Genomic DNA, 27,911 nt, shown 5'->3' with positions numbered 1-27,911 from the left:
GCTAACAATACCATCTACTTTAGTCAGCATTCATTACCAGTCATACATTGTTGTTTCTAATCCCATCATTTGTACAATGTACAGTAGTGTTTGGTTATCAAGTTCTGTACTTAGTGGAAGAAAGTAATTATTAGGATTCTATGATCATGTGATTCCACTTCAGAAGTATTTCAATGGGCTGTAAATGTTTTGTGGCCTGAGGCTGTGAAAGATGCTATATAAATGCAATGCTTTCTTTCCGAATTTTACGTTTAGTGCCAATATGAACCAAATAATCATTCATCTGCTTCCTACAAGACAGAATGAAGCCTAATGGTTTACATAGTACCCATTAGAACTTAAGGATAACTGAAGCACTAAACAATGGAGTATTTGTGGAAGTTTAATTGCTAACGTGATGTAGGATTTGTTATAGCCAATTTACGCTTCTTTAAAGTGCTGTCATGGGATTGCTCCTTTCCACCTTAATGGTCAACCATGTCGTTTGAATAACGTTTTGTCACAAATCTGACATCTCAAAAGGTATTGCATTACAATATATAGTAAGTTGTACAACACAGTATTGAATTTTCCACCTGCTTAACTCTCACTGGATCCTATGACAATCTGGTCCAATGTTATGAATGGTATCATGATATCTGGGCCTGCTGACACGTAGAATGGTTAAGAGTTCTTGTGAATATCCAGACCAAAGTAATAACCCCAACAGAATGAACAACACCTAAAAATGATTGATCTTTTGTTCATGCTTCCAAAGAACCTTGTCTGTTAGCTCATAGCCATCTTGATCGAATGTTTTGTTTTCTACATTATTTTGTTTGTATTTCTGAGCCTGTTTTTACTCAATGGGCTTTACTTTATCTTGCTATTATTTGGAGGCCAGATCAGTTTGTCTTTGCACAGTCTACTACTTAAGAACTGGATATTTACTTAAGGCCTAATTTTCTGAATTTGGAAACCAAAACGATTCCTATTGAACAAAACAGAGAAAAGTGGAGGACTTTTCCCAGTATCCAGGTGGTTGTTCTTCCTTAGGGGTAATACAAGAACTGAGAAACTGCAGTAAGTTAAGGGTATACTTGTCAGAAAAAGCTCAAAAAATTGAGACCAAAACTATAGCTCATCAACACAAGATGGCGACCAACAAATCCAAAAGGGGATTCACAAGAAATGTCTTTACTCAGAACATAATAAGAATATAGGTGTTACTATCACAAGTAATACATAAAACAAATAGCACAGATACACTTAAGGGTAAGTGCATGAGGGGAAGGAATGGAAAGACCAGATTTGGAGGAGACACCAGATTAAAATGAAGAACTGCAGATGGAGATCTGAAACAAAAACACAAATTGCTGGCAAAACTCAGCATGTCCGGCAGCATCTGCGGTAAGAGAGTCACCAGACTCAAAATGTTAAGACTGCTTTCTCACCAGAGAGGCTGCCAGACCTGCTCAATTTCACCAGAAATTTCTTCTTTTAGAGGAGAATTGAGTAGAACATATGCACAGTATAGTCCAAGCAGGCCTTGTTTTTTTGTGCAAATTATGCTATGTAAGCACCAACAGATTTTTGTTTCATTATCTCATTTGCACTCTGTATGACCTTACAATGTGCAAATTGACCATCATGCATCCCTATATCCTAATATGAACTACATTTAAAAAATAAACAATTTTAAATTTTTTTGGGAGTATGATTATATGAAAGTTACAAAAGTGACACTTTCTTTTCAGATGGACAGGGAATGTCTTCTGAGCCAAGTGATAGGTGGACCTTACTTCATCCTCGGATATTGACATCCATATATAATGCGTTGAGTGGAATTTGTACACACTTGGACAGAAACATGGCTTCAGTGGAATTGGCAAGCTGCCTGACTTGTTATTGCAGAAACTGTATATGCCACCTCTGTGGGATCTAGATTATAGCAGAGAGTTGGACAGTATGCTAATAATTATCTTAGTCTATGCCAATGTTGCTAAAATAGATGTCTAAAAAGCATCTGGAAACCTAAAGCTGGGAATATCCTTGTACAATCTGGCATCATTATATTGGCTTTCTTTGTACCCACCACTCCCATGGGAAGGTGGCGGTGTAGTAGCAGCATCCCTGGAACAGTAATCTCAACCCCCAGTTTAATGTCTGGGGACACAAGTTTGAATCTCACACACAGATGGTGAAATATGAATTCAGTAAAAATCTGGACTGTTTTTTAAAAAGAATCTAATCTAATAGTGACCGCTTAACTATTGTTGATCGTTTTCAAAAAAAATCTGATTCACTGTCTTTTAAGGAAAGAAATCTGCCATCTCTATGTCGTCTGGCCTACATGTGACTCCATATCCACAGCATTGTGCTTCACTCTTAATGCCGTTTGGGCATTTAGAGATGGACATTGAATGCTGGCCTCATCAACAATGTAACATCCGTGAACAAATTTTAAAAAGGCTAACTTTCGAGGGGAAGCAGAGATATTCAGATACCAGTGCGGTTGGTGATCGAAGTCTTGTGAGGCTTCTTGCTATCTTTAATCAGCAATTAAGTAGATAAAGGCTGCTTTTGCTTGACGTGACATTTGTTTTGCTTTTTGTTAATAATTGCATAACACCATGCAGGGACTTGCAATCCTGTGAAATAAGCACTTATTCTTAGAGAAAATGGTCTAAGTGACTTTGGCAATATCATGGACTTCATATAAATTGCTCAATCCCAAAGGATTGGGGATACATTTACATAGTAACAGTGTCACCAGCAATTCATGATATTCCTCTGAAATTCTGGGGAAAATGGGTTCAAATCTAACATGGCAGATGGTGAAATTTGAAATCGATAAGAATCTGCAGTGGAAACCTAATCTTTGGTGATCATGTAACCACTGTTAATTGCTACAAGAGTCTATCTGGTTCAATAATGCCCATTAGGGAAGGAAATCTACCCTCCTTACTTGTTCTGTCCGACATGTAACTCAAATAATGTGAGTGGCTGTGGGCAATATAGATAGGTGATGAATGCTGTCCCAGCCAATGATGGCTACATCCCATGAACAAAGGAAAAGAGAACCAGTAAGTTGTCAATATTTCTGGTAGCTTTGTAAACTGATTTTTAAGTTCATTTTTTTAATGACAGTCCAGCAAAAGCTGAGACTAAGGTAAATCTCTCTCTCCTAATCATGTATGCATTTCAGACAAAATCCCTATGCCACCTTAGCCTCTCACTTCACTTGGTTAAAAAGGCGCAAAGAGTAAAATAAACTTCTTGTTTCTAAAATAATCTGGGCATCTGAAACCCCAAGCCTTAGCATTTTGGATGTTTGATGGCTTTCTAGGAGATTCCTCTGATGGAATATCAAAAGGTTATCCTTTTCATTCATGAATTAATAATTATTAATAATGAATCAGCTAAAATCATTATTAACGTTTTGGATCAGAACTGAGGAAGGGTCACAGGGCCCGAAAGGTCAGCTGTTTTTTCCTTCACAGATGCTGCCAGACATGTTGAACTTTTCCAGCAATTTCTAATTTTGTTCCTGATTTACAGCACCTGCAGTTCTTTTGATTTTCATCTAAAATCATTGTCTAAAATAACTTATATACTGATTGGACCCACAAACACATTGTTTTAAGAAATTATTTTGAATGTAACTCTGTGAAATTGTTCTCAAGGATAACTTTGCCAATTTGATTCATCTACTCAGTATGAAGCTTAACAATGCCTGTGATTATTGCAGTACCTCTCTCAGAAGCTTCCTTTTTTTATTTCTATAGGTCCTGCTGAACACCTGTTGTTTGGGGGTCTATAATCCACTTCTTCTAGTAAATCCTGCCAAAATCTCACACTGGGCATTTCCTCAGAGTAATTGGTGAAATAAAACTGTCTTAAGCTTGTACATAGCCCCCTTTTCAGTTTCAGTGATTCAGTTGTAAAATAACAACACAGTTTTGCGTTGTAAACAAGATAAAAAGTAACTATGTTGCACAATTACAGTTAGAAGTTACGAGAATAAAAGTAATCAGATTTATTATCAGATTTATTATCAGTAATCAGATTTATTATCAGTAATCAGATTTATTATCAGTAATCAGATTTATTATCTAAGATACAGATACAAAAATTCAAGGTAAGAATTGATAAAAGTAATGTATGAGGGTAAAATAAGACAAGTCTCTAATATTATTGCTGGGCTGACTTGCTTGAAGATTCTCATTCTGTACTGAAGGGGTTGAAAGCTTGAAAGTGGATTCAGCAGTTGTAGTGACTTTTGCAGTTGAATAGTTGGAGGCTGCTCCCATTGATGGACTTTGCTGAATAGTTGCTGGGAGTGAGTGGAGGCTCCTGTGTTTTGATTTTTAAGCACTGGACATTATGGCTTCAGACAGTCTGACTCAATACAGCAGCCCTGTTTAACAGATGATGAATGGTGAAGGATCCCGGGATCCTCTACTCATTAGAGTTTAGAAGGTTAAGGAGAGATCTAATAGAAACTTACAAGATAATGTATGGCTTAGAAGGGGTGGACGCGAGGAAGTTGTTTCCGTTAGGTGGGGAGACTAGGACCCGTGGGCGCAGCCTTAAAATTAGAGGGGGTAAATTTAAAACTGAAATGAGACGACATTTCTTCAGCCAGAAAGTGGTGGGCTTGTGGAATTCATTGCCACGGAGTGCAGCGGAGGCCGGGACGTTGGATGCCTTCAAGGCAGAGATCGACAAATTCTTGATCTCAGAAGGAATCAAGGGCTATGGGGAGAGTACAGGGAAGTGGAGTTGAAATGCCCATCAGCCATGATTTAAATGGCAGAGTGGACTTGATGGGCCAAATGGCCTTACTTCCACTCCTATGTCTTATGGTCTTAGTCCTGTATCTATCTCATTGTGTTGAGAAGCAGTGACTGTTTCAAGATGATGCTCTCATGTTGTCACATGATTCTCCTGAAAATGGCTGCTTTCAGACAGATTGATCACATTCAAACAATATGTAATTTTGATGCATCATCGTTCTGATAAACAAAGCCTGTTGTGCCAGAATTCCGTGTGATATCCCTTCATCCTTTTGTTCAATGCAACAGAAGCTTTTGAGTCTTTATACCATTTGAGGATACAGCAAATAGTTCTTGAATCATTTAAATAATTAACCTTTTTCTGTCTGCATCTTAAGATAACAGTCTGGTGTTTTGGATCACAGTTTAAATCACAAGAGATCTAACATGGTTTCGGGGAGCCATCTTGAAAGATTCCTTTTGTCCATTTAAACTACTTGTTGGCCCTCTTAACAAACGTATAAATATAAGTACGCAATTGTGAAACTTCTTTCCTTTACTTTTATTTGTCTCCACCTAAGCTCATTCTATATCTTGATCTTTCCAGTCAAGAATGTACAGATCTCAATTTTCATTAACAGAGCAAACCACCTCCTCATGCTTTCTTCCTAACTTTTTAAGATGCCAAATACCCTTGAATATTCAAACTCCAGTCTTAATTACCTTGGAATCACAGCTCTGTAGCAGCTATTATGTCATGACATTTTTTATTTCTATTTGACCCACAAATTCATCTATCTTGATATCAAATACATTCTGATTCAGTTGTATTTAACATTTTCCACCCTGTTTGCATTGTTATTGCTGGTGCATTATTTTCTCCTTGTCACATTCTTGATTTCACTGCCCACATCTCTACTGTTCTCTTTTTTTTTCTCCTCTTCTTGTTTTTTACCGTACTGCTCATCTTCTGACCCAGGACTACCTCCCATCTCCCACTTCCCAGCCACCCCACTGCTACCCCACCCACTTCCAAACAACCAGTTAGCTTGATGCCTGGTCTACAGACCTGTCCAATTTGCCAAGACACTGATCCAAGAGCTGTTCAAGTGAAATCCAATCCAATGGAGCAATGCTCTCTTTGTTCCTATTACTGGTACCAACTGCAGACCATGATTGGCATGGGGTGAAATCTTAACAGCAGACTTGGAGCCCTGGGTAGGGGTTTGGGTTAGGTGCACAGTAAAATGCCAAAGAGCTTTCTCAGGTCTGGAAATTGTCAGCTAGTTTAAGGTTCAATCGAAGAAGGTGGCACTTATAGTCACGTGACATTGCCAGCCTATTTTTGTTTATTGGTCTGTCTCTGATCCCATGGATGAGAAGATCTAGCTCTGGATTCTAAAGTCTGCCTTGATTTGAATCCTTTTATGAATTGGGACTGGGAGGTCAACATCTTGTATATCTGTGGTGCTGTTGACACAGTAAGCCGTCCCATGTACCTTCTTTGGGATCATTATCAAACAAAGTTTGAGAGTATATCACAGAACGAGATATCAAAACAGGCTTCACACAGAAGTGCGAACCTTTATGACCACTCAATGCAGGTGGGATGGGTGGCGAGGCAATAAAATTCTCTGGGTGGCCCTTTCTTTCTATCCATGACCCATCCAAAGTTTTGTGTGGCACCGGAAGGAACCTGAGGTGGCTTCTTGTTTTCCCAGGGCTGCTACCCACTTGATCTGTTTTTTTGAGGATGGGAGAAGGAGTCCAATGGCAGAGATTGAGCTGCTATTGGAGAAAGGGCATTGACCTGCTGGAGTACCCAGCCCAGCTTCGGGTGAGAAATGGGAGTGCTGTTCAAACAATGACGGAGATGCTGCCAGGCTACTCACTGAGATAGGACTTCTGTCCTTTTGTGATCCACCTTTCAGGCAACTGGCAATGATTACATCCTCACAGTGTGTAAAAATTCTTTTGCTTTATAGGGATTCTACACATTGTATCTTCGTTTTAGGGTCATACTTCACTCCAGTCGGCATGCATTAGGTTCCAGTATGTTTGTTCAAATCCGGGCATTTTAAAAGCTGCAAAGTTTAAGCAGGAACAGAGGTTAAACAGCAGACCCTGGGTTTGCTGACCAAGTGAAAGTCCCTTGACACATTCCTGCTTATTGCCTGGGAAGACAAATCCATTCGCTGACAGTGAGAAGAAGCTTGTAAAATAAAAGCATTTCACGTTTATTTTCTTGGCCTTTGAAAATTCTGCCTTTGTTTTCCTGCCCACATTAACTGCTTTATGGATGGAGCTTGAAGTGAGACTGAGAAAAGAGAAAATGCTCGACTCCACCATCATTGCAGTCAAAAGCTGTGAGCTATGATCATCGAAGACACTGGCATTATATGCACTGCAATCAGAGCTAATTTAGTCCTAAAAGAGCCAGAAGAAACGAATGGCTATCAAGCATTATAGATAGTGCTTAAAAACCCTGGCAAAACGTAAAAAGGGTGACCACAAAATTTCCAGCATTCAATTGGAAGGTATCTGATCCCTTATCTGCATTTATTTTGTTCTGACAACATATTGAACTGCGTTTTATGGATCTCCATATTTCCACTCAGATAAATGAGCTATCAAAATTAAAATTTCTGGATGCAACGATAGCCTCCAAAGACTGAATATGTCTGTTTAATGACCATCTTAACAATCCGTAGGTGGCTCAGGAAATTTGGCATGTCCAACATCGTCCGTCTTCAACTTCTACAGATGCACCATTGAAAGCATACTGTCTGGGTGCATAATGAAGTTATGGTAACAGGACCATAAGAAACCACAGAAGGTGGCCCAGACCATCACGGAAGTCAACCTGCCATCCATGGACTATATTTACATGGCTCACTACCACTTAAAGGCTGCCAACATCATCAAAGACCCATCACACCCTGGTAATGATCTCCTACAACTTTTTTCATCAGGCAGAAGATGCAGAAGCCTGAACACATGCACCATCAGGTTCAGGAACAGCCTCTTTCTGGCCATTATCAGACTGTTGAATGGACTCTAGCCTCAAATAACATAACCTGCAATGTAACTCTGAGTCTTTTTGATCTCTATATCCTTTGCTTGCTGTGATCTGCCTGTACCGCTCATAAACAAAGCTTTTCACTGTATTTCGGTACATGTGATAATAAAATCAATCAATCAATAAAATATAAATCAGTGCCCATAGGTCAATTATAAGTGAAAGTCAGTTTCATAATCCAAGGTCTGGGAAGAGAGATCATTGATCACTTCATTAGTGGATGCAGAGATACGGAGAATGAATGGGTCTTCACAGCATCACAGCTAGAGGAGAGAATAATCAATCTTCTAACTGCATCGACCCCAGTGATGGGGTTCCACAAAGACATCTTGGATCAATCCAAATGTTGCACTGCGAAAACACGAGTACAAAGTGGATGCAAGTAAAAGTTACACTTATGGGTAGACAGTCTGCAGGCTGTACGTCGTTTGTCCATCATTGGCTTTGTAAACAAGTCTCATATACAGACCAAGAAAATGCCCAGCTTTTAATGTTACATCTAAGCCACATGGCACCAGAGGACTTTGAAAGCACCAATGAAGAAAACAGAAGCCAAAACAAAATCTACATGAGAAGCCAGGACCAGAGGCAGAAAGGTATAGCGTTTAACAAACTAAGTGTGCATGATGACAAAGTCCAGGGAATTACCTACTTAAGCTATTTGGCTCAACGATGAGGATAAATCTTTGATTAAAAACAAACTGGGATGTTGTAATATGATGTACATGTGAATCTTTAACTACCATCAAACATTAGCATCTCAACAGGATGTGATGTAGTTTAGTTCTATGACTGGTCTGTAAGCGCAATGGTTATGTTTAAACTTGTCTGCGTTTCCTAGTAACATTATGTGCATATAGTCCAATCTTCAAACAAAGGATTTACAATATCGTTTTGCCGAATCTTGTATGTGAGTGGTATGTTTCCAAAGGTTATGGAGGTAGCGGCCTGAATGAGGGACTGAAATGTGTCCAGCCAATTAACACCCCTCAGAGCATTAAGTGGCTTTGGGGCTGTTGTGATTAGTGGGGATATTACTCATTGATTCTTTGTGTGATCACTTGGGCAGTTTGAAACATCCTCCCTTTAGGTTTTATAGAGAAAAGAGCAAGCCAAAGTGTTTTGCAGAGGGAATTCCAGAGCTTTATTTAAAACTATACTCAATCACAAGCTGTGCTGGAACTTGCAGATAATTTTGAAATGCTTGTAACTATTGATCATACTTAGTTACCCTGAAGGAGATAGTTTTGAGTCGCTTTCTTGATCTGTTGTCCTCTGTGTGGTGAAGGTCCTATCACAGTGCTATTGGGGAGGGAAATCCATGGTTTTGATCCAGCTATCATAAAGGAATGATACTTATCCAAGTGACTTGGAGGGGTACATGGAGATTATTAAATTCTCTCTTGTTTGCTTTCCTTGCCCTTCTAGGTGACTGGAGGTACTATTGAAGTCATCTTGACAAGTAGCTGCAGTGTATCTTGTAGGCGGTTAACACTTTAAGTAAAATGTGAGGCAGTGGATAGTGTGAAAGAGGTGACTGGGATGCTGATTCAGTGTACTCAATTGTTTTGAAATGTGTTGAGCCTGCTACGTGTTGCAAACACCTAGGTGAATGGATATTAGTCCATCACGCTCCGGATCAGTTCTTTGAATGTTATGGAAGGTTACCGGGGAGTCAGAGCTGAGCTGCAAAATACCCAGTGTCTGATCTTTTCTTGAACCTCAGTAACTGTGGCTGATCCAGATTGATCAGTAGTGATCTCATAGATGTTGAGGTGAGAGAATTCAAACAATGGTTATGCCATCAAGCACCAAAGAAATGGAGTTAGACTCACTGCCTTTTTGGATATGATCATTAAGTGCCTGACACCTGTATGATGATAATGTTACTTGCTGACTGTGAGCCCAAGCCTGAGAGTTCAGATCTTGGTTAGCTGCAGTGTAAGAATAACCCTTTCATTTTTTGTTGAATTGTGGATGGAAGTCAGCACTGTGCAATCATCACCAACAACTGTGCTTCCGATCGGATGATGGAGAGAAAGTTACGGATGAAACAGTTGAAGATGGTTAGACTCACAACCGTAAGGAACTTCTTTGTTGATATCCTGGGCATATATCATAGGCTTCCAACATCACCAGCCTGTGAAAGCTTTCCCTTGAACAGGCCCAACAATTAATGAGATATCTTGGACACTTGTGTGTCTTGGCCCGTCCTTTAGAACAGATTGTATACAGAAAATAGACTGTCCTAGAATGGTTATAGCACAGAAGGTGTTTATTTAGCCGATCATATCTGTGCCAGTCCTCTACAAAAACAACTCTCGAAACACATATGCCATCTTTACCCTACGGCTAGCAAAGTTTTCTCTTCAGTCGTGAAATTCTCGTGGAATTTGAGTTTGCTTTATTCTTGTCACATGTACTGAGATACAGTGAAAAGTGGTGTTTTGCATGCTGTACAGGGAGATTGTAACAAACAAAGTGTATCAGAGTAACAGAACAGAGTGCAGAATACAGTGTTACAGTTGCAGAGAAGGTGCAGAGAGAGTGATCAGAATGAACATTTGAGAGGTCCATTCAAAAGTCTAACAGTAGGGAAGAAGCTGTACTTGAATCTGTTCGTACACATATTCAAACTTTTATATCTTTTGCCTGACAGTATAACTTTTACATTGTGATCAGAGATAATGGGAACTGCAGATGCTGGAGAATCCAAGACAAAAAAGTATGGGGCTGGATGAACACAGCAGGCCAAGTAGCATCTTAGGAGCACAAAAGCTGACGTTTCGGGCCTAGACCCTTCATCAGAAAAGTGGGGTAGGGAGAGGATTCTGAAATAAATAGGGAGAGAGAGGGAGGTGGACTGAAGATAGATAGAGGAGAAGATAGGAGGAGAGTATGGGTGGGGAGGTAGGGAGGGGATAGGTCAGTCCAGGGAGGACAGACAGGTCAAGGGGGCGGGATCAGGTTAGTAGGTAGGAAATGGAGGTGCTGCTTGAAATGGGAGGAGGGGATAGGTGAGCAGAAGAACAGGTTAGGGAGGCGGAGATGAGCTGGGCTGGTTTTGTGATGCATTGGGGGAAGGGGAGATTTTGAAGCTGGTGAAGTCCACATTGATACCATTAGGCTGCAGGGTTCCCAAGCGGAATATGAGTTGATGTTCCTGCAACCTACGGGTGGCATCATTATGGCATTGCAGGAGGCCCATGATGGACATGTCGTCTAAGGACTGGAAGGGGGAGTTGAAATGGTTTGCGACTGGGAGGTGCAGTTGTTTACTGCAAACCGAGTGGAGGTGCTCTGCAAAGCGGTCCCCAAGCCTCCGCTTGGTTTCCCCAATGTAGAGGAAGCCACACCAGGTACCATGGATACAGTATACCACATTGGCAGATGTGCAGGTGAACCTCTGCTTAATGTGGAAAATCATCTTGGGGCCTTGGATGGGGGTGAGGGAGGAGGTGTGGGGGCAGGTGTAGCACTTCCTGTGGTTGCAGGGGAAAGTGCAGGGTGTGATGGGGTTGGAGGAGAGTGTGGAGCGGACAAGGAAGTCACGGAGATAGTGGTCTCTCCGGAAGGCAGACAAGGGTGGGGTTGGAAAAATGTCTTGGGTGGTGGGGTCGGATTGTAGATGGCAGAAGTGTCGGAGGATGATGCGTTGTATCCGGAGGTTGGTGGGGTGGTATATGAGGACTAGGGGGATTCTCTTAAGATGCTGCTCGGCCTGCTGTGTTCATCCAGCCCCACTCTTTGTTAACTTTTACATTGGTTGCTTTCCCAAGGCAGTGGGGAGTATAGATGGAGTCAATGGTTGGAAGGCTGGTTTATGTGATGAACTGGGTTGTATTCATGACTCTGTAATTTCTTGTGGTCTTAGGAAGATCAGTTGCCATACAATGCTGTAACGCATCCAGATAGGACTTGCTATGGTGCATCTGTTAAAATTGTCATAAACTCTTGTGGATGTGTCAAATTTCCTTAGCCTCTTGTGGAAGTAAAGACTTTGTTTTCTTGGCCATCACATCCATGTAAGTGGATCAGGAGAGATTGGTGGTGATCATCATTCCCAGGAACTTGATGCTCTCAAAATGTAAGAGACAGGAGCAGAAATAGGCCATTCATCGCTTCTGCAATTGAATATGCTCATGGCTGATCATTAGGCTCAGTACCTGCCCTCTCTCCCATGTCACTTGATCCCTTTAGCCACAAGAGCTACATCTACTTCCTTCTTGAAGACACATGATGGTTTAACCTGAACAACTTCCAATGGCAGTAAATTTCACAGGCTCATCACTCGCAGGGTGAAGAAATTTTCCCTCATCCTAGTCCGAGATAACCTACCCTCTATTCTTAAAATGTTTATCCTGGCTCTGGACTCATTTACCATCAGAAACATCCTTCCTCCATCCAACCTATTCAGCCCTGTTAAAATTTTATTGATTTTTATGAGCTCTCACCCTATCATTCTTGTACATTCCAATGAAAATTTTAAACTAACGTAATTACTCCTCTTGCATCAGTCCAGCCATCCAGCAATCAATTTGATAATCCTTCACTGTGCTCCTTCTACAACAAGAATGTCCTTCCTCTGATAAGGAGACCAAAATTACGCGCAACATTCTTGGTATAGCCTCACCAATGCCCTGCATAATTACAGAAAGACATGCATGTTCCTGGACTCAAATCCTGTCTCTTTGAAGGCCAATGTACAATTTGGCTTTTTCACTGCCTGCTGCACCTGCATGCTGACTTTCAGTGACTGGTACACAAGGACACCCAGATCTTGGTGAACATTAGTCTCTCTCAATTTACAGCCATTCTCATACTAATCTGTCTTCCTATTTTTGCTATCAAAGTAGATAACTTCACAGTTATCCACATTTACCTTATTTGCCATGCATTGGCCCGCTTATTCAACCGGCCCAAATCACTCAGCAACATCTCTGCATCCTTTTCACACCTCACTCTTCTACTCAGCTTTGTGTCTTCAGCACATTGTGAGATTTTATATTTTGTTCCCTCATGTAAATTATTAACCTATACTGTGAATAGCTGGAGACCTAGCATTGATCCTGGCTGTACCCCATTAGTCACTGCCTGTCTTTCAGAAAAATAAGCATTTATACTTATTCTTTGTTTCCTGTTGGCTGAACAATTTTATATCCCTTTCAATACAATAACCCCAATCCCAAATGCTTTAATTTTACATATAAATGTGTTACATGGGACTTTGTTGAAAGCCTTCTGAAGGTCCAATTAAACCAAATCCACTGGCTTCCTACGATCAACTCTATTAATTACTTCCTAGAAAATATCTAATAGATTTTTCAAGCATGATTTCCTTTTTGCAAACCCATGCTGACTGTGTCTGTTTTCCTTTGGCCGCAGTTTTAAAAGTGCTGTGCGCTAAAATCATAGATAATGACCTCTAGCATCTTCCTGAAAAAATGATATCAGACTTATTGGTCTTTAATTCCCTATTTTCTCTCTCCCCACCTTTTTAGATAGTGGGGCTACATTAGCTACTCTTCAATTTCTAGAAGCTATTCTGGAGTCTAAAGAATATTGGAAACTGGCCACCAATGCATCCACTTTTTCCAGGACAACTTCCTTAAGTAATCTAAGATGTAGATTGTCAGGCCCTGGGGATTTATCAGCCTTCAATCCTATCAATTTCTCTAACACCACTTCCCTACTAATACAGATTTACTTCAGTTCCTCGTTCTCTCTAAACCCTGTGCTCCTCATCCTGTCTGGCATGTTATTTGTGACCTTCTTTGTGAAGACTGAAGTTAGGTTTGATTCATCAACCATTTCTTTGTTCCCATTATAAATTCCCCTGTTTCTGACTGTTAGGGACCTGCATTTGTTTTCACCAAACCTTTTCCCTTTACATTTCAATAGAAACTTTTACAGTCAGTTCTTATGTTCCCTGAAAGCTTATTCTCATACTCTAGTTTCCCCTTAAATCAATCCCTTGGTCCTCTTTTGCTGACTCCTATACTGTTCCCAATCCTCAGGTCTGTTGTTTGTTCTTTCAAATTGTATCACTCTTTTTTTGCATTTAATACAATCTCTAACTTCCCTTGTAAGCCATGGTTTGGCTATTATTCTCTTTGCCCTCTTGTGCCAGACAGGAATAAACAACTTTTATAATTAATCTGTTCACTCTTTGAATATGTATCATTGCCTATCCATGGTCATTCCTTTCAGTAGCATTTCACAATCCATCATAGCCAACTCATGCAACATACCATTGTAGTTTGCCTCATCAAGATTCATGACCCTGGTCCCAGAATTAACTATCTCACTCTCTGTCTTGAAAGAGAATTCTATCATGTTATGGTCACTCATCCCCAAGGAGTTTGCAACTACATTACAAGTTATTCCTTTCTCATTGTGTAATGCTCAGTCTGAGATGGTCTATTCTGTCGTTGGTTCCTCAACTTATTGATCCAGAAAACCATCTTGTTTGTATTGTAGGAATTCCTCCTCTACGGTATTGTGACTAATTTGATTCAGCAATCTACTGCAGATTGAAGTCACACATAATTTCAGATGTATGCATCTCCGATTTCCTACTTAACGCCATTTGAAACATTACCACTGCAGTCTGGTGCTCCAAACCCCCTACTAATGTTTTTTGCCCCTTTAGTAATTCTCAATTCTAATTACACAGTTTCTACACTGTCAGCATGAGCTAATATCTTTCTTAATATTGTGTTTGTATCCAATAATGCAAATCTACTGTCCTTTCCTTTTAGTCTGTGCTTCCTAAATACTGAATCCCCTGGATGTTCAGTTCCATCTGTGGTCACCCTGCAACCATGTCTCTATAGTCCCAACTACATGATACCCATTTACATCTATTTGAATGATTAATTAATTTATTTTTAATGCTCTGTGCATTCAGGCAGAATTAAGGCTTGTCTTTTTAATGTTTGTTGTCCCTTTCTCTCTATTTGTTATCGTGGCCTTGCTTGATTCCGGCCTTTGATTCCACTGCCTATCACTTCTTTTGTTCCTCTGTCTTTTTGTTGTTGTCCTGAATTCTCCCTCCTCTGAGTCTTGGATAGGATCCCAATTCCCAACCAATTTAGTTTAAACCCTCTGCAGCCTCTCTAACAAACACTCCCCTGAGGGGATCAGTCCCAGTCCTGCCTAGGTGTAACTTGTCTAGTTCGTACTAGTCCCACCTCCACCAGAGCCAGTCCGAATGGCCCAAGAATCTGAAACCCTCCTCCTCACACCATTTTTTATACACTCGTAGAGTAACAGACTCATGGCATGGAAACAGGCCCTTCAGTCCAAACAGTCCATACGAACCATGTTCCCAATGAAACTGTATGTCCCATCTTCCTGCGCTTGGCCTATATCCCTCCAAACCTTTCCTATTCATCAACTTATGTAAATGTCTTTTAAACATTGTATTTGCGCCTGCATCCACCACGTCTTTTGGAGATTCATTTCACACACGAACCACTCTCTGTGCAAAATAAACTTGCCCCTCACATCCTTTTAAAATCTTTTTCCTCTTACTTAAAATGCCCCGAAGTTTTGAACTCCTCACCCTAAGTAAAGGATCCTTGCTATTTGCCTTATCTATATCCTTCATGATGTTATAAACCTGTATCAGGTCACCACTCAACCTCCGACACTCCAGTGAAAAAGTCCCAACCTATCCAGCCTCCCCTTACAACTCAAGACCTGCATTTCTGGCAACATCCTGGCACATCTTTTCTGAACGTTTTCCAATTTAGTTATAACCTTCCTGTAGCAGGGTGATCTAAACTGCACACTGTACTCTAGAAGTGATCTCACTAATGTCCTGTACAACCTCAACATGACATCCCAACTGCTATATTCGAAGATCTGAGCAATAAAGGCAAGTGTGCTAAACTCCTTCTTCACCACCCTGCCTACCCACAATGTAAACTTCAAAAAACTATGTATCTGAATCCCTAAGGTCTGTCTGTTCCACAGCACTACCCAGAGCCCTACCATTAATTGTAGAAGTCCTTCCCTTGTTTGTTTTTCCAAAATGCAATACTTCACATTTATCCAAATTAAACTCCCTCTGCCACTCCTCAGTCCATTGACCCAATTGATCAATCATGAGTTCACCTGGTATATCCTGCTATTTCTACAGTGACTAGCCATGGCACTGATAGTAATCCTGAGGTAACTAACTTTGGATTTCCTACTGTTCAGCTTGCTTCCAAACTCCGTACGTTCTGCTTTTCAGACCTCATCACTTCTTTTAAACTATCTTGTCAGTACCAATGTGTGCCATGCCCACTGGTAGTTCACCTTCCAGCTACATGATGTCCTGTAGCTGCTCTAAGGCATCTTTGACCCTAGCACCAGGGAGGCAAAGTATCAACCTGGAGTCTCATTTAGAGCCACAGAAATGCCTCTCTATCCCCCTCACAATTGAGTCCCCTTTGACAAATACATTTTCACACGTTTTGCTCCTTCTACGCATCAGAGCCAGCTGTTGTGCCACCAGTTTGGCTGCTGCTGTTTTACTCTGAGAACCATTCCTCTGAACAGTATCCAGAGTGGTGTATCTTTTATTCAGGGGATTGGCCATAAGAAATTTCTGCACTGCCCTGCCTATTCCTATCACTCGGCCTGGTGGTTACTTGTTCCCTCCCTGCCTGTGGAATGTTAGTCTGTGGTCTGAACCTCCATCTCTGCTAGCCACAATTCTCTCAGCTTTGCGGATGCTCCACAGTATCCTTAGCCGCAATTCTAGCTCTGAGACACTTCCTGCACATGATACTGGTCCTGGGCACTGGAAGCGTGCCCAGGCTTGTCCACACAGCAGGAGGAGTACACCATGGCATTGAGCTTTCCTGCCATGACTTATCCCTTTAAATTAAACCTTTTGGAAGATGCTTAATATCAAATAACATAAAGCCCTCTAGAGTCCTTCTGTCCTGTTCCTTGTCATTACAAAATACGGCTCTAGAAACTATAAACTACAAAAAGACATTACAAACTATCAGCGATAAAAGCTGTAAATATTTACCTGATGTTACCTCTTACTTACCAACCCTTTTTTTTCCTTCATTGCAAAAATATACTTTATTCATGAAAGGAAATCTTTATGCACCTACACATTTCATGAAGCCATTCAGATCTTTAGCCTCTTCACTTATAGAGAAGAAAACAAACTTTGGGATTCGGCTTTCTCTATATTTACATTTAAACTATAGGCATTTAGCTGAGGCATTATGGAGGGTCCAATTACTGAATGGACCCCCGTTATGTTTTGGCAGAGGGGCCTTATATGGTGGTCTTTCCCTACTGCACCTTGGTGGCAGCTGTCACAAGCTTCAGTGTGTCCCTCTGCACATAGCTCCAGCCCTTGGAATGTGCCAATCTGCAACACTCGGTCAAGGTTAACTCTTTCAACTGGAAGACCAGCAAGTTTCCGGGAGGCCACAGAGCTTCCTTTACTGACTTGCTGGTCCTCCAGGCACAGTTGATGTGTGTGTCCTGGGGGAGAGACCATAGAGCACAGTGTCTCACGTCACAGGGCTTTTCGGGATGAACCTCAACAAAAACCTCTCCAGACTTGCTTTGCACAGCCACCTCCCAGAATGGGGTGTGTGACAGTCCTGTCCCCTCCCTTAGCTCCAGTAGCCGCTTTGAGGGCAGTGTGCAGTGGCGCAGAGAGTCTGGCCATGCATGAAGGATCTCACAGGCAGAGTCCTTCTCACCATCAGCCAAACAACATCCTGATGCTTGTTGGAAAACTCTTGCAATGAGGCATTCTGCCAAATGACTTTGACAGTTTGCACGGGAAATACTCCACAAGATCGACCTTCACCTTTTCCTGAACAATCTCGAGGCTGCTACGTGCTGACCACTGCCTGATGGGCTTTGTGGTCAAAGCTGTTTTTCATTATAAATTTCTACACGAAGGACAGGTGGAATGGAGCAGTCCGACTACCTGGAGTGTTCTGTGGCAACACTTCACAACACTGGGGACAGGTAAAGCCTCAGTAAGTAGTAACGCTTGAGGATTGCGTACTAAGGGTCTATGCACATCTTGATGCAGCCACACACAAAGGTGGCCATCAGGGTAAGGGTAACGTTGGGTGTGCTTCTCCCCACTTTGGTCAGTTCTTTATACATAGTGTCCCTTCAGACTCGGTCCATCTTCAACCTCCAAATGAAGTGAAAGATGGCCCAGTGACTGTAGTGGTACAGGTCTGGGGAATAGGCCAGATCTGTGCCATATACTGAGAGTACATCACTCCTGGTGACCTGGTTTTTACCTGCGGTGGAGCAGGGCCAGTGCTCCCATCTGCCTAGTTTCTGCCTCACTTTAGTGACACACTCCTCCCAAGTTTTGGTGCATACCCCAGCCTGTCAACAAAACAAATAGCCAGCGCCCTCAGGTAATTTGACCTGACGGTGAGGGGGTTAAAGGATCGATCGACCCAGTTCCCAAAGAGCATGGCCTCTCTCTCCTGCTTCGATTTACCCTGGCTCCCAAAGTCAGTTAGTAAGTTTGCGGATGTTACAAATTTACGAGGTATTATTGATAGTGAGGTAGGTTATCCTAAATTACACTAGGATCTTGATCAGATGAGGAAGTGGGCTGAGGGTTGGCAAATGCAATTCAGTACGGATAAGTGTGAGGTGGTGCACTTTGGAAAGTCAAACCAAGGTAAGTCTTATACTGTAAATGGTAAGGTTCTGAGGAGTGTTGTGGAACAGAGGGACGCAGGAGTACAAGTTCATAGTTTGTTAAAAGCAGTGTCACAGGTAGACAGGGTGGTGAATAAGGCATTTAGCATGCTGGCCTTCATCAATCGAGGCATGAGTCTAGAATTTGGGGCGTTATGTTACAGTTGTACATGTCATTGTTGCGGCCGCACTTGGAGCACTGTATACAGTTTTGGTCAACTTGTTAACAGGAAAGACATAGTTAAACTAGAATGTGTACAAAGAAGATTTACAAGGATGTTGCCAGGACTAGTAGGCCTGAGTTACAGGGAGAAGTTGGCTAGGATAGGACTTTATTCCTTGGAACGTAGGACAATGAGGGGTCACCTTATTGAGGTATATAAAATCATGAGGAACATTGATAGGATGAATGCATATTGTCTTTTTCCCAGGAATGGAGAATGGAAAACTAGAGGACATAGATTTAAGGTGAGAGGGGAAAGTTTTAAGAAGGACCTAAGGAGCAACTTCTTCATTCAGAGAGTGGTGCATCTATGGAATAGGATGCCAGAGAAAGTGGTTGAGGCAGATACAATAGCAACATTTAAAAAAAGATTGAATAGGTACAAGGATGGGAAAGGTTTAGAGTGATATGGACCGAATGCAGGCAGAAAGGTCTGTTTCCATGCTGTATCACTCTATCACTAGGTCTGGTAGCATCTGTGGGGAGAAAACAGAGTTAATGTTTCAGGTTCTGCTGAGATTATCTAACAACTCGTCACTTGAATGCTTACGGTTGATAATTTATGAAACTAAGAACGTATGGTGTGCATCTTGTGTTCTAAATTCTTTAGAGCCACAAGGGGTGATAATGTTTCAGAGTCTGGCTACAATGGTAATTTTAGATTAGATTCCCCACAGTGTGGAAACAGGCCCTTCAGCCCAACAATTCCACACCGCCCCTTGGAGCATCCCAGTGATTCCCATCCCCCTACAACCCGCACACCCCTGAACACTATGGGCAATTTAGTGTGGCCAATCCACCTAATCTGCACATCTTTGGACGGTGAGAGAAAACCAGAGCACCCGGAGGAAACCCACACAGACACGGGGAGAATGTGCAAACTCCACGCATGCAGTTGCCAAGGGTGGAATCAAACCCAGGTCCCTGGTGCTGTGAGGCTGCAGTGCTAACCACTGAGCCACCGCCATAATGCTATTCTAAACTCATTCGCTGTACCTACACATGGTCCATATCCCTTAATTCCCTACAAAAACAAAGTTTCTGGAAAAGCTCAGTAGTTCTGGCAGCATCTGTGAAGGACAAAACAGAGTTAACGTTTCGGGTCCAGCAGTGACCCTTCCTCAGAACCTTAATTTCCCTTAATTCCCTGCCTGTTCATGTGTCTGTCTAAATGCCTCTTAAACATTGTGATTGTATTAGCTTCTACCACCTCACATGACAACACATTCCAGGCACCTTCGACCCTTTGTAATTAAAACTTACCCAGCACATCTCTTTTAAAATTCTGCTCTCACCTTAAACCTATGCCCCCTAGTATTAGCATTTCCATCCTGGGTAAAGGGTTCTGCCCCTCCACCCTATCCCTTCCTCTCATAATATTATATACTTCTATCGGTCATCCCTCAGCCTCCAATACCCTCATGAAAACAATTCAAGTTCGTTCAACTTCTGCTTATGACTAATACACTCCGATCCAGGCAACATCCTGTAAACCTCTTTTGCACCCTTTCCAAAGCTCCACATCCTTCCCAAAGTGTGGAGACCAGAACTGCACACAAGTGCTCCAAATATGGCCTAAATTACCCTTTACACAGCTGCAACATGACTTATCAACTTTCAAACTCAGGGCCCCGACTGATGAAGGCAAGCATGTCATGTGCCTTCACTACCACCTTATCCACTTGTATTCCAACTTTCAGGGAGCTATGGACTTGCACCCCAAGATCCCTCTCTATATTAGTGCTCCTGAGGGACCTGTCATTAACTGTGTACTTTGCGCTTACATTTTATTTCCCAAAATGCATCACCTCACATTTGTCCACATTAAGCTCCATTCACGCTTCTCTGCACAACTTTCCAACTGATCTGTATACTCCTGTATCTTTTGACAACCTTCCTCATTATCCACCAATTTTCCTGTCATCTGCAAACTTAACAATCAGATCACCTACATTTTCACCTAAGATATTTCTATATATTGCAAACAACAGAGGTCCCAGCACTAATTCTTGTGGAACACTACTGGTCACAGATCTCCAGTCAGAAAAATAACGCACCAAACTACCATCTTCTGTGACTAAGCTATTGTATCCAAAATTTGCTAATTAACCATGGATCCCATGTGACTTAATTGTCTGGACCAGCCTACCATTAGGGATCTTATCCGATGCTTCAGTAAAGTCCATATAGAAACCATCCACTATCCTACTGTCATCAATCATCATCATCACTTCCTCAAAAAATTCAATCAGATTTGTGAGATAAGACCACTCCTGCTCAAAGCCATGTTGACTATCCATAATACATAATTCTTTTCCAAATTCGAGTGAATCCTGTCGCCTAGAATATTCTACAAATAAGTTTTCTACCACTGATGAAAAATTGACTGGCCTATAATTTCTTGGATTATTCCCGTCGCCTTTCTTAAACAAAGGAACAAAATTGGTGATCCTCCTGTATTCTGGGATCTCACCTGTAGCTAAAAAATGATTCAAAAATGTTTGTAAATGACCCAGCAATCTCTTCCCTTGTCTCCCTCGGTATCTTGGGATAGATCCCATTAGGGCCTGGGGACTTATCTGCATTAATGTTTTTCAAGGCACGCAGCATTTAAAAAAAAATCTGTTCACTAGATCCGGGCATCGCTGACTAGGCTAGCATTTACTGCCTATTCTTAATTGCCCAGAGGGCAGCTAAGGGTCAACTACATTGCTGTGAATCTGGAGTCACATGTAGGCTGGACCAGGTAAGGATGGCTGTTTCCTTCATTAAAGGACCCTTTGTGAACAGGATGGGTTTTCCCAACAATTGACAGTGCTTTATGGCCAACATTAGATTCTTAATTCCAGATATCTCTTATCGAATTTCTGGCATGTGGACATAGTGCCAGAGGTTAGCCGACGCGGGGGAAGTAGTCCCAGAGAAGCGGCTGACACAGGGGAGGCAGCCATGGGTGGAGGCTGGTGTGGGGGAAGCAGTCCTGGAATTTAACTTGGAGCAGCTGAGAGCTGGTATGGAATGGACTGGAGACTTGGAGCCAAGAGGGGATGGTTATTAGACTGCGGTCTGGCATTGGCTGACAGGCCATGTATGGAAGCCCCTGTACTGAGACGCTGCAACGTAATGTTTATTTTGAATTTGTTTTTATCTGACTGTCATGTCAATTTGACTGTGTCTTATTTCTACCTTATTCTTTAAACTCTGTAAAGTAATGCAATTACTTTCCTTTTGATTCTTCTTTGTATCTAAGATTAGTACCTGGGTACTTGTATCTAACGTGGTGCCATAAGCGGTGACATTGTAAACTTTTCACTGTACTCCTGTACTGGAATACATGTGAAAATAAATATCCTATATTCTATTCCACCTATAGGATAATAAATATTCTACCATCTGCCGTGGCAGGATTCAAACCTGGGTATCTGGATTAATAGGCCAGTGATAATATCACTGGGACACAGCCTCCACAGTCCCCTTCCTTCATAACATCAACATGCCCCAGAATGTCAATATGCGCCTCTGTAATCTTACCATCATTCATGTCCTTCTCCTTGGTGTCTACTAAAGCAAAATACACATGAAGGACCACCTCACTTCTTCTGGCTTCACACATAAATTCCCTCCTTTGTCCTTGAGTGGGCCTATCCTTTCCCTAGCTGCTCTCTTGTTTCTAACCTATGTATTAAATGCATTAAACCTACTTGCCAAGGTCATTTTGTGGCCTCTTTTAGTCCTCCAAGTGTCCTTTTCTGCTTCCTTTATATTCCTCAATAGCCTTGTTTGATTTTAGTTTCCCAAACCTTACATGCGCTTCCTTTCCCTCTTTGACCAAACTTTCGGTATCTCTTGTCATCCAAGGTTCCCAAGTCTTGTCGTCCTTATCTTTCATCCTTGAAGGAACATGCTGGTCCTGAACTTTGATCAAGTGGCCTTAAAAAGATTTCCACTTGTCGGATGTGGATTTACCCTCAAACAGCCACCCCCAGTGTAATTTCTCCTGATCTGCCTTGCCTTGTGATTTAATTATGAGATATAAATTTAGTGTCAGTGTGAAAATACAAAAAAGACTTACCAACACAAATACTAAAACCACAAGTACAATTTTGAAATTTATTGAGGTGTGCCACAATTTTGTATCTATTTGTATTGTTGTTAAAAATGTGATGACTGATGGTTGTATGGTATGTTCACAATGCTATGAAATCAGATCAAGTTCTAACGTGTATTTCTTACTCATGTAAATACAACCTTTATATTTTTTGAGTGTGGTATGGCAACAGGGCTGGATGACTTTGGCAGTCCCAATGCAATAAAACTTCATGTTTTTAATATGGCAGTGTTTATAATTTGTGCAGGTTATAAAGAGCATTTTCCACAGCAATAAGATATAATTTGGCTGATATTTTTGGTTTCTGTGATTCTCATCTGGGAAACTTACTTTGTGTCAAAATAAATTAGGGAATCAGGGAGACCAATGAATGCAGAAATGGAAAACTACATCTCTGTAGTGTTTCATAAATGCAATGATTCCATTTGATTTCATCATACCACACTAATTCTTAATTCGATCCATCTTGAAAACACTTGTATAATCCTAATTATTGACTTACTCTTTCCTTTAGTTTTTCACCTGTCTGAGAAGGTCACCTTGGTGGTGCCAGAAAGCATTCTGCTGATTGTACTGGGCCTCATCCTGGGAGGAATTGTCTGGGCTGCTGATCACACTGCCTCCTTCACTTTAACACCGAACGTCTTCTTCTTCTACCTGCTGCCACCAATCATTCTCGATGCCGGATATTTCATGCCCAGCCAGCAATTCTTCAGGAACCTCGGATCGATTCTAATGTATGCCATCATTGGGACAGTTTGGAATACCGTATCAACTGGTCTCTCCCTGTACGGTGTCTTCCGGACTGGTATTATGGGTAAGGGCACAGATCCAAACTGTGGTTCTACTATCTCCAACTGAAATGAGACCAGGGTTAAATACAAGTAGCAACTGTGGCTAACTGAAGTGCTAAAGGAGTTATAATTTTCAATCTTGTTTGTGTCTTGTCTCAAGCTCTCGACATCAGGAGGATTCTATCAGGTGAAAAACCATGACTGAGGTTGCATCAGATTCTGGAGAGGGGTTTCCTCTCCATTCTGATGGGCCCCACTATCTTTATTTTCTGATTCTGAGCAGGATAGCAAGGATATTTTCAAGCTGAAGCACCCTCCTAGCCCCTTACCTACCTGAGCAGGATCTACCTCTCTGTGAGGACACCATGGCATTGATGCTGTCAGCCTTCTGTATGGGTGTCTGGATCATTTGTGTGAAGGCAGAAAGTTGGGAACATAGAGACCGTCTCCTGGAACATTGCGGCACTGCTTTGCGTGTTTTTTCAGTGCGGATTTAGAACTCCATTCTGGGCCCTTCTTTGGAGATTTTTGCTTATGTTTCAAGTCATTGGTCTTTTGGCAGAGCTGGGAAAGGGGTGCAACTGATTTTAAGTAGGTACAAAGGCAAAAGGAAGGGTTGACAAAAAGACAGGAGGAGAACATATGTGACATGGTAGAAGACAAGAGAATTTAAATCACAAATGAGCTTATGGTACAAGGCAAAACGAGATTGTTTTGGGGCAGGTTAAGAAATAAAAGCTGTATCAAGATCAGTGTAAACACGAAAGGCAGAATTATCATTAGAGTCTTTTACTTCCATCCAAAGTGCCATTGGTTTAACCTCTCAGCTGTGAAACACAATATACATAGCACCTCTCATGAGAACTGGATGTCTTAAGCTGCTTTTTTACCAATGAGTATGTGTAGAATGTATTGAAGTGTAAATTGGAAGTATTCAGCATATGTGAAGTCAGAGAAAAGGTTGGCATTTCAGGTTGGTGACTGTGATGTCAGAATGCATATCCATATGGAACTCTTGGCCCTACCCTCTCAAGCAACACCAATTCTAACTCAGCTGCTTTGGTCATCATTTTATTTTTTCCTTCATCTGATCTGGGGGCTTTAACAAAAATCTTTTATCTTCCTTTCAAATGTGAAGGAGTGCCAATTTCAACAACTCATGGGTATCAAATGACCCTAAGGACCCTTCCATTCCTTCCCTTCTTTCTAATGCCATTCCTTTTTTGAACCTCTTGCCTTGCTGTGTATTCATGATAACCGTCAGATCTCCCACTCTCTGACTCTGAATGGTCCGTTTTGGTTTTATTCCTGGCTGACCCTCTCCATCTCAATGAATTTCAAACTCTGAATGATGCTCAACTCAGTCCTTCGACCAGGTTCCTTCCCTCTGCAGATCCTTTTACCCATTTCCAGTATTCTATGTCCACCTGGATGCCTCCTTTGGGTCTTTTACCCTTTCTAAATTATTTATTAAAAACTTCTGGCCTAACATTGATCATCTCCATTTCTCTGCTCACTCTCTCACTCTCTGACCTTCTCACTCTCTGACCCTCTCACTGTCTCACCCTTTTACCCTCTCACTCGCTCTAACTTTCTTCCTCTGAATTTGGAGCACTTCATTCTCTCAGATCCAGCCCTAACATTAACGTTGGCATCAAAGTTACCAAAGGAATAATCCTGTTGTTGTCTGGTATATTATCCTGTACCTTCCAGAGGCCCAAAGCCAACTCTCCAGCACTTCATCCCACCATTCCTAGAAAATGTCTCCATTACATAACATTACCTAGGTCTGTCTCTGGTCTCACCATCTAGATGTCTTCCTTACGCATTCTCTGATATAATAAACCACCAACTCTGAACACCTCCATCTCAAAATCCATAAGCAGATTGACCTATTAACTAGCCTGTTGCTACTCCGTTGAACTGATTTTTTTCTATCTTGATTCTATTTTTTTCTACCTTCCTGAATACATCATTGACCCTTCCAATGTCCAACATCACTTTGCTGTTTTCTGGCTCTGACTGTCTTCTTTTCATTATGGATGTCCATTCCTTAGATCCTTCAAGGCCTTACCCCTCTCTGTCTCTGTAAATGCCTCAACCTTCCAAAATCTGTGGAGTCCTCCAATTCTGTTCCTTTGCACAATTCCTGATTCCCTTCACTCCATCAAAATTGGCCATTTCTTCTTCTGCCAACGCCCGATTATGGAATTCCCTCTCTAGACCACACCATCCCCCTCTTTACTCCTTTTATTCACTCATTGGAGTGTAACTTTTTGACCAGCCATTTGGTCATCTGTCCTACCATTTGCTTATGTGGCTCAGTGTCAATTCGATACCCCTCGAGTGAAGTGTCTTGGGAAGTTTTACTGCATCAAAGCACTATGTAAATTCATGCAGTTTCTTATCCTAGACGTGACTGAAGGCTGACATTCTTTGTGGTTTCCATTTTGTTTGCAGGAAATCTTGATGCTGGCCTCCTGGATTTCCTCCTGTTTGGAAGTGTGATAGCTGCAGTTGACACAGTTGCTATGTTGACTGTGTTTGAAGAGGTCCATGTGAATGAAGCATTGTTTATCGTTGTGTTTGGAGAATCTCTGCTTAATGATGGAGTCACTGTGGTATGTTAAGGAGCATTTAACCTGCTCGTCCTGTTTCGTTTGGGAATGAAAGGAACCTTTTTGATTTGCTCAAACACATTTCTCAGTTTGGATGTTGAGATTAGATTAGATTCCCTACAGTGTGGAAGCAGGCCCTTCAGCCCAACTAGTCTACACCGCCCCTTGGAGCATCCCACCCAGACCCATCCCCCTAAACACTACGGGCAATTTAGCACGGCCGATCCACCTAGCCTGCACATCTTTGGACTGTGGGAGGAAACCGGAGCACCCGGAGGAAACCCACGCAGCCATGGGGAGAATGTGCAAACTCCGCACAGACGGTTACCAAGGCTGGAGTCGAACTGGGGTCCCTGACGCTTTGAGGCTGCGGTGCTAACCACTGAGCCACTGTGCCGCCTGAGATATTGCCTCAGATGTTTTAGGTTAGGCCAAAAGTCTTTTTTTTAAAGTTAATTGCCAGCAGGAATGGTTGTCTTTATAAGGTGGTGTCCCTCTCTTTAAACTGCTGGAGTTCCTGTGGCATTTTTTAGTAGCAGTTTGATACCAGGCCGTACTAATATCAGCCACATTGGTGTGGGACTGCAGTAACATGTAGGCCAGACCAGTTAAAAATGACATGCTTTTTGGCCTAATTAAGCCAGTTGTTTCTGTTTTTAGACATTCCAACAACCTTACGGCAGACTTTACAGATAGAAGTTAGATAATTTCCAGAATTTTTAAAAACTGAGTCTAAGCCGATTTGAACTCTCATTCTCTGAATTATAAATGCTGTAGCATAGCTACTACATTGCCATATCTCAGATTTAATGTGGGGAGGCAATGGCTTCATGTTATTATTGCTTCACTGTTGATCCAGAGACACAGGGAATGTTCTGGGCTCCTGGGTTCAAATCTGACCACGGCAGATGGTGGAATTTGAATTCAATAAATATCTGGGATTAAAGAATCTAATGATGACCCCAATCCATTGCTGATTGTTGGGGGAAAAAAACCATCTGGCTCGCTAACATCCTTCAGGGAAACTCCTGCCCTTACCAAAACTGGCTTTTGTATGACCCACAGCAATGTGGTTGACTCTTACCTGCCCTCTGGGCAAAGTTAGAAGTCAGATGACACTAAGTTGTAGCCAAACAGGTTTATTTGAAATCAAAAGCTCTCAGAGCGTTGGTTCTTTATCTGTTTGACTTCACCTGTTCCATGAACTTGCATTAAAACTACTAAAAATGGAATGCCCATGGAATGACTGTCTCCTGATCCCTGAGTGAGATCAATGCCAGCTTTTGTTAAATTGCAAGCAGTTTTGTGTCAGATTAATCTTTAGCACAATTCAAAATGACCGAGTCCTTCTTTGTCCAGCGATTCCTGAAGTCTATTTAAATTGTCTGTTGCCAGCCATGTTACAATGAATACAGAGTTATTGAATGATCAACAACTAATCACTAACAGTTGGTTTACAGCAGAAAAACTGCCTGAATTGGGGAATGTGGAATCAAAGTTACCTGTTGTTTCCAAGTGTGCCATATGAATGACATCTTCCCCTCAAACTGCAGGAGTCCTTTAGAATCTATTGACAATGAAAGGGAAACAAGTTGATAATCCTTCTGTGATCTTAATTAATTAGCCACAGG

The 27,911-nt window shown here is 41.7% G+C and overlaps 1 protein-coding gene across 2 annotated transcripts in view; it reads left to right on the top strand.

Annotated features, from left to right (window-relative positions):
* Nucleotides 1-27,911, top strand: part of LOC125463261 (sodium/hydrogen exchanger 3-like) — a 133,051-nt gene that overhangs the window by 33,978 nt on the left and 71,162 nt on the right. For both annotated transcript variants that reach the window (XM_048554309.2, XM_059652662.1), the window contains exons 2-3: nt 23,383-23,685; nt 26,123-26,283. In XM_048554309.2, the coding sequence (XP_048410266.2) occupies nt 23,383-23,685; nt 26,123-26,283 (464 nt within the window). The remainder of the gene's footprint in view (nt 1-23,382; nt 23,686-26,122; nt 26,284-27,911) is intronic.

Source organism: Stegostoma tigrinum, chromosome 2 (assembly GCF_030684315.1).
Source record: "Stegostoma tigrinum isolate sSteTig4 chromosome 2, sSteTig4.hap1, whole genome shotgun sequence".
NCBI lineage: Eukaryota > Metazoa > Chordata > Chondrichthyes > Orectolobiformes > Stegostomatidae > Stegostoma > Stegostoma tigrinum.
Note: the sequence above shows the minus strand (reverse complement) of the source record. Positions and strands in the feature narration are given on the sequence as shown.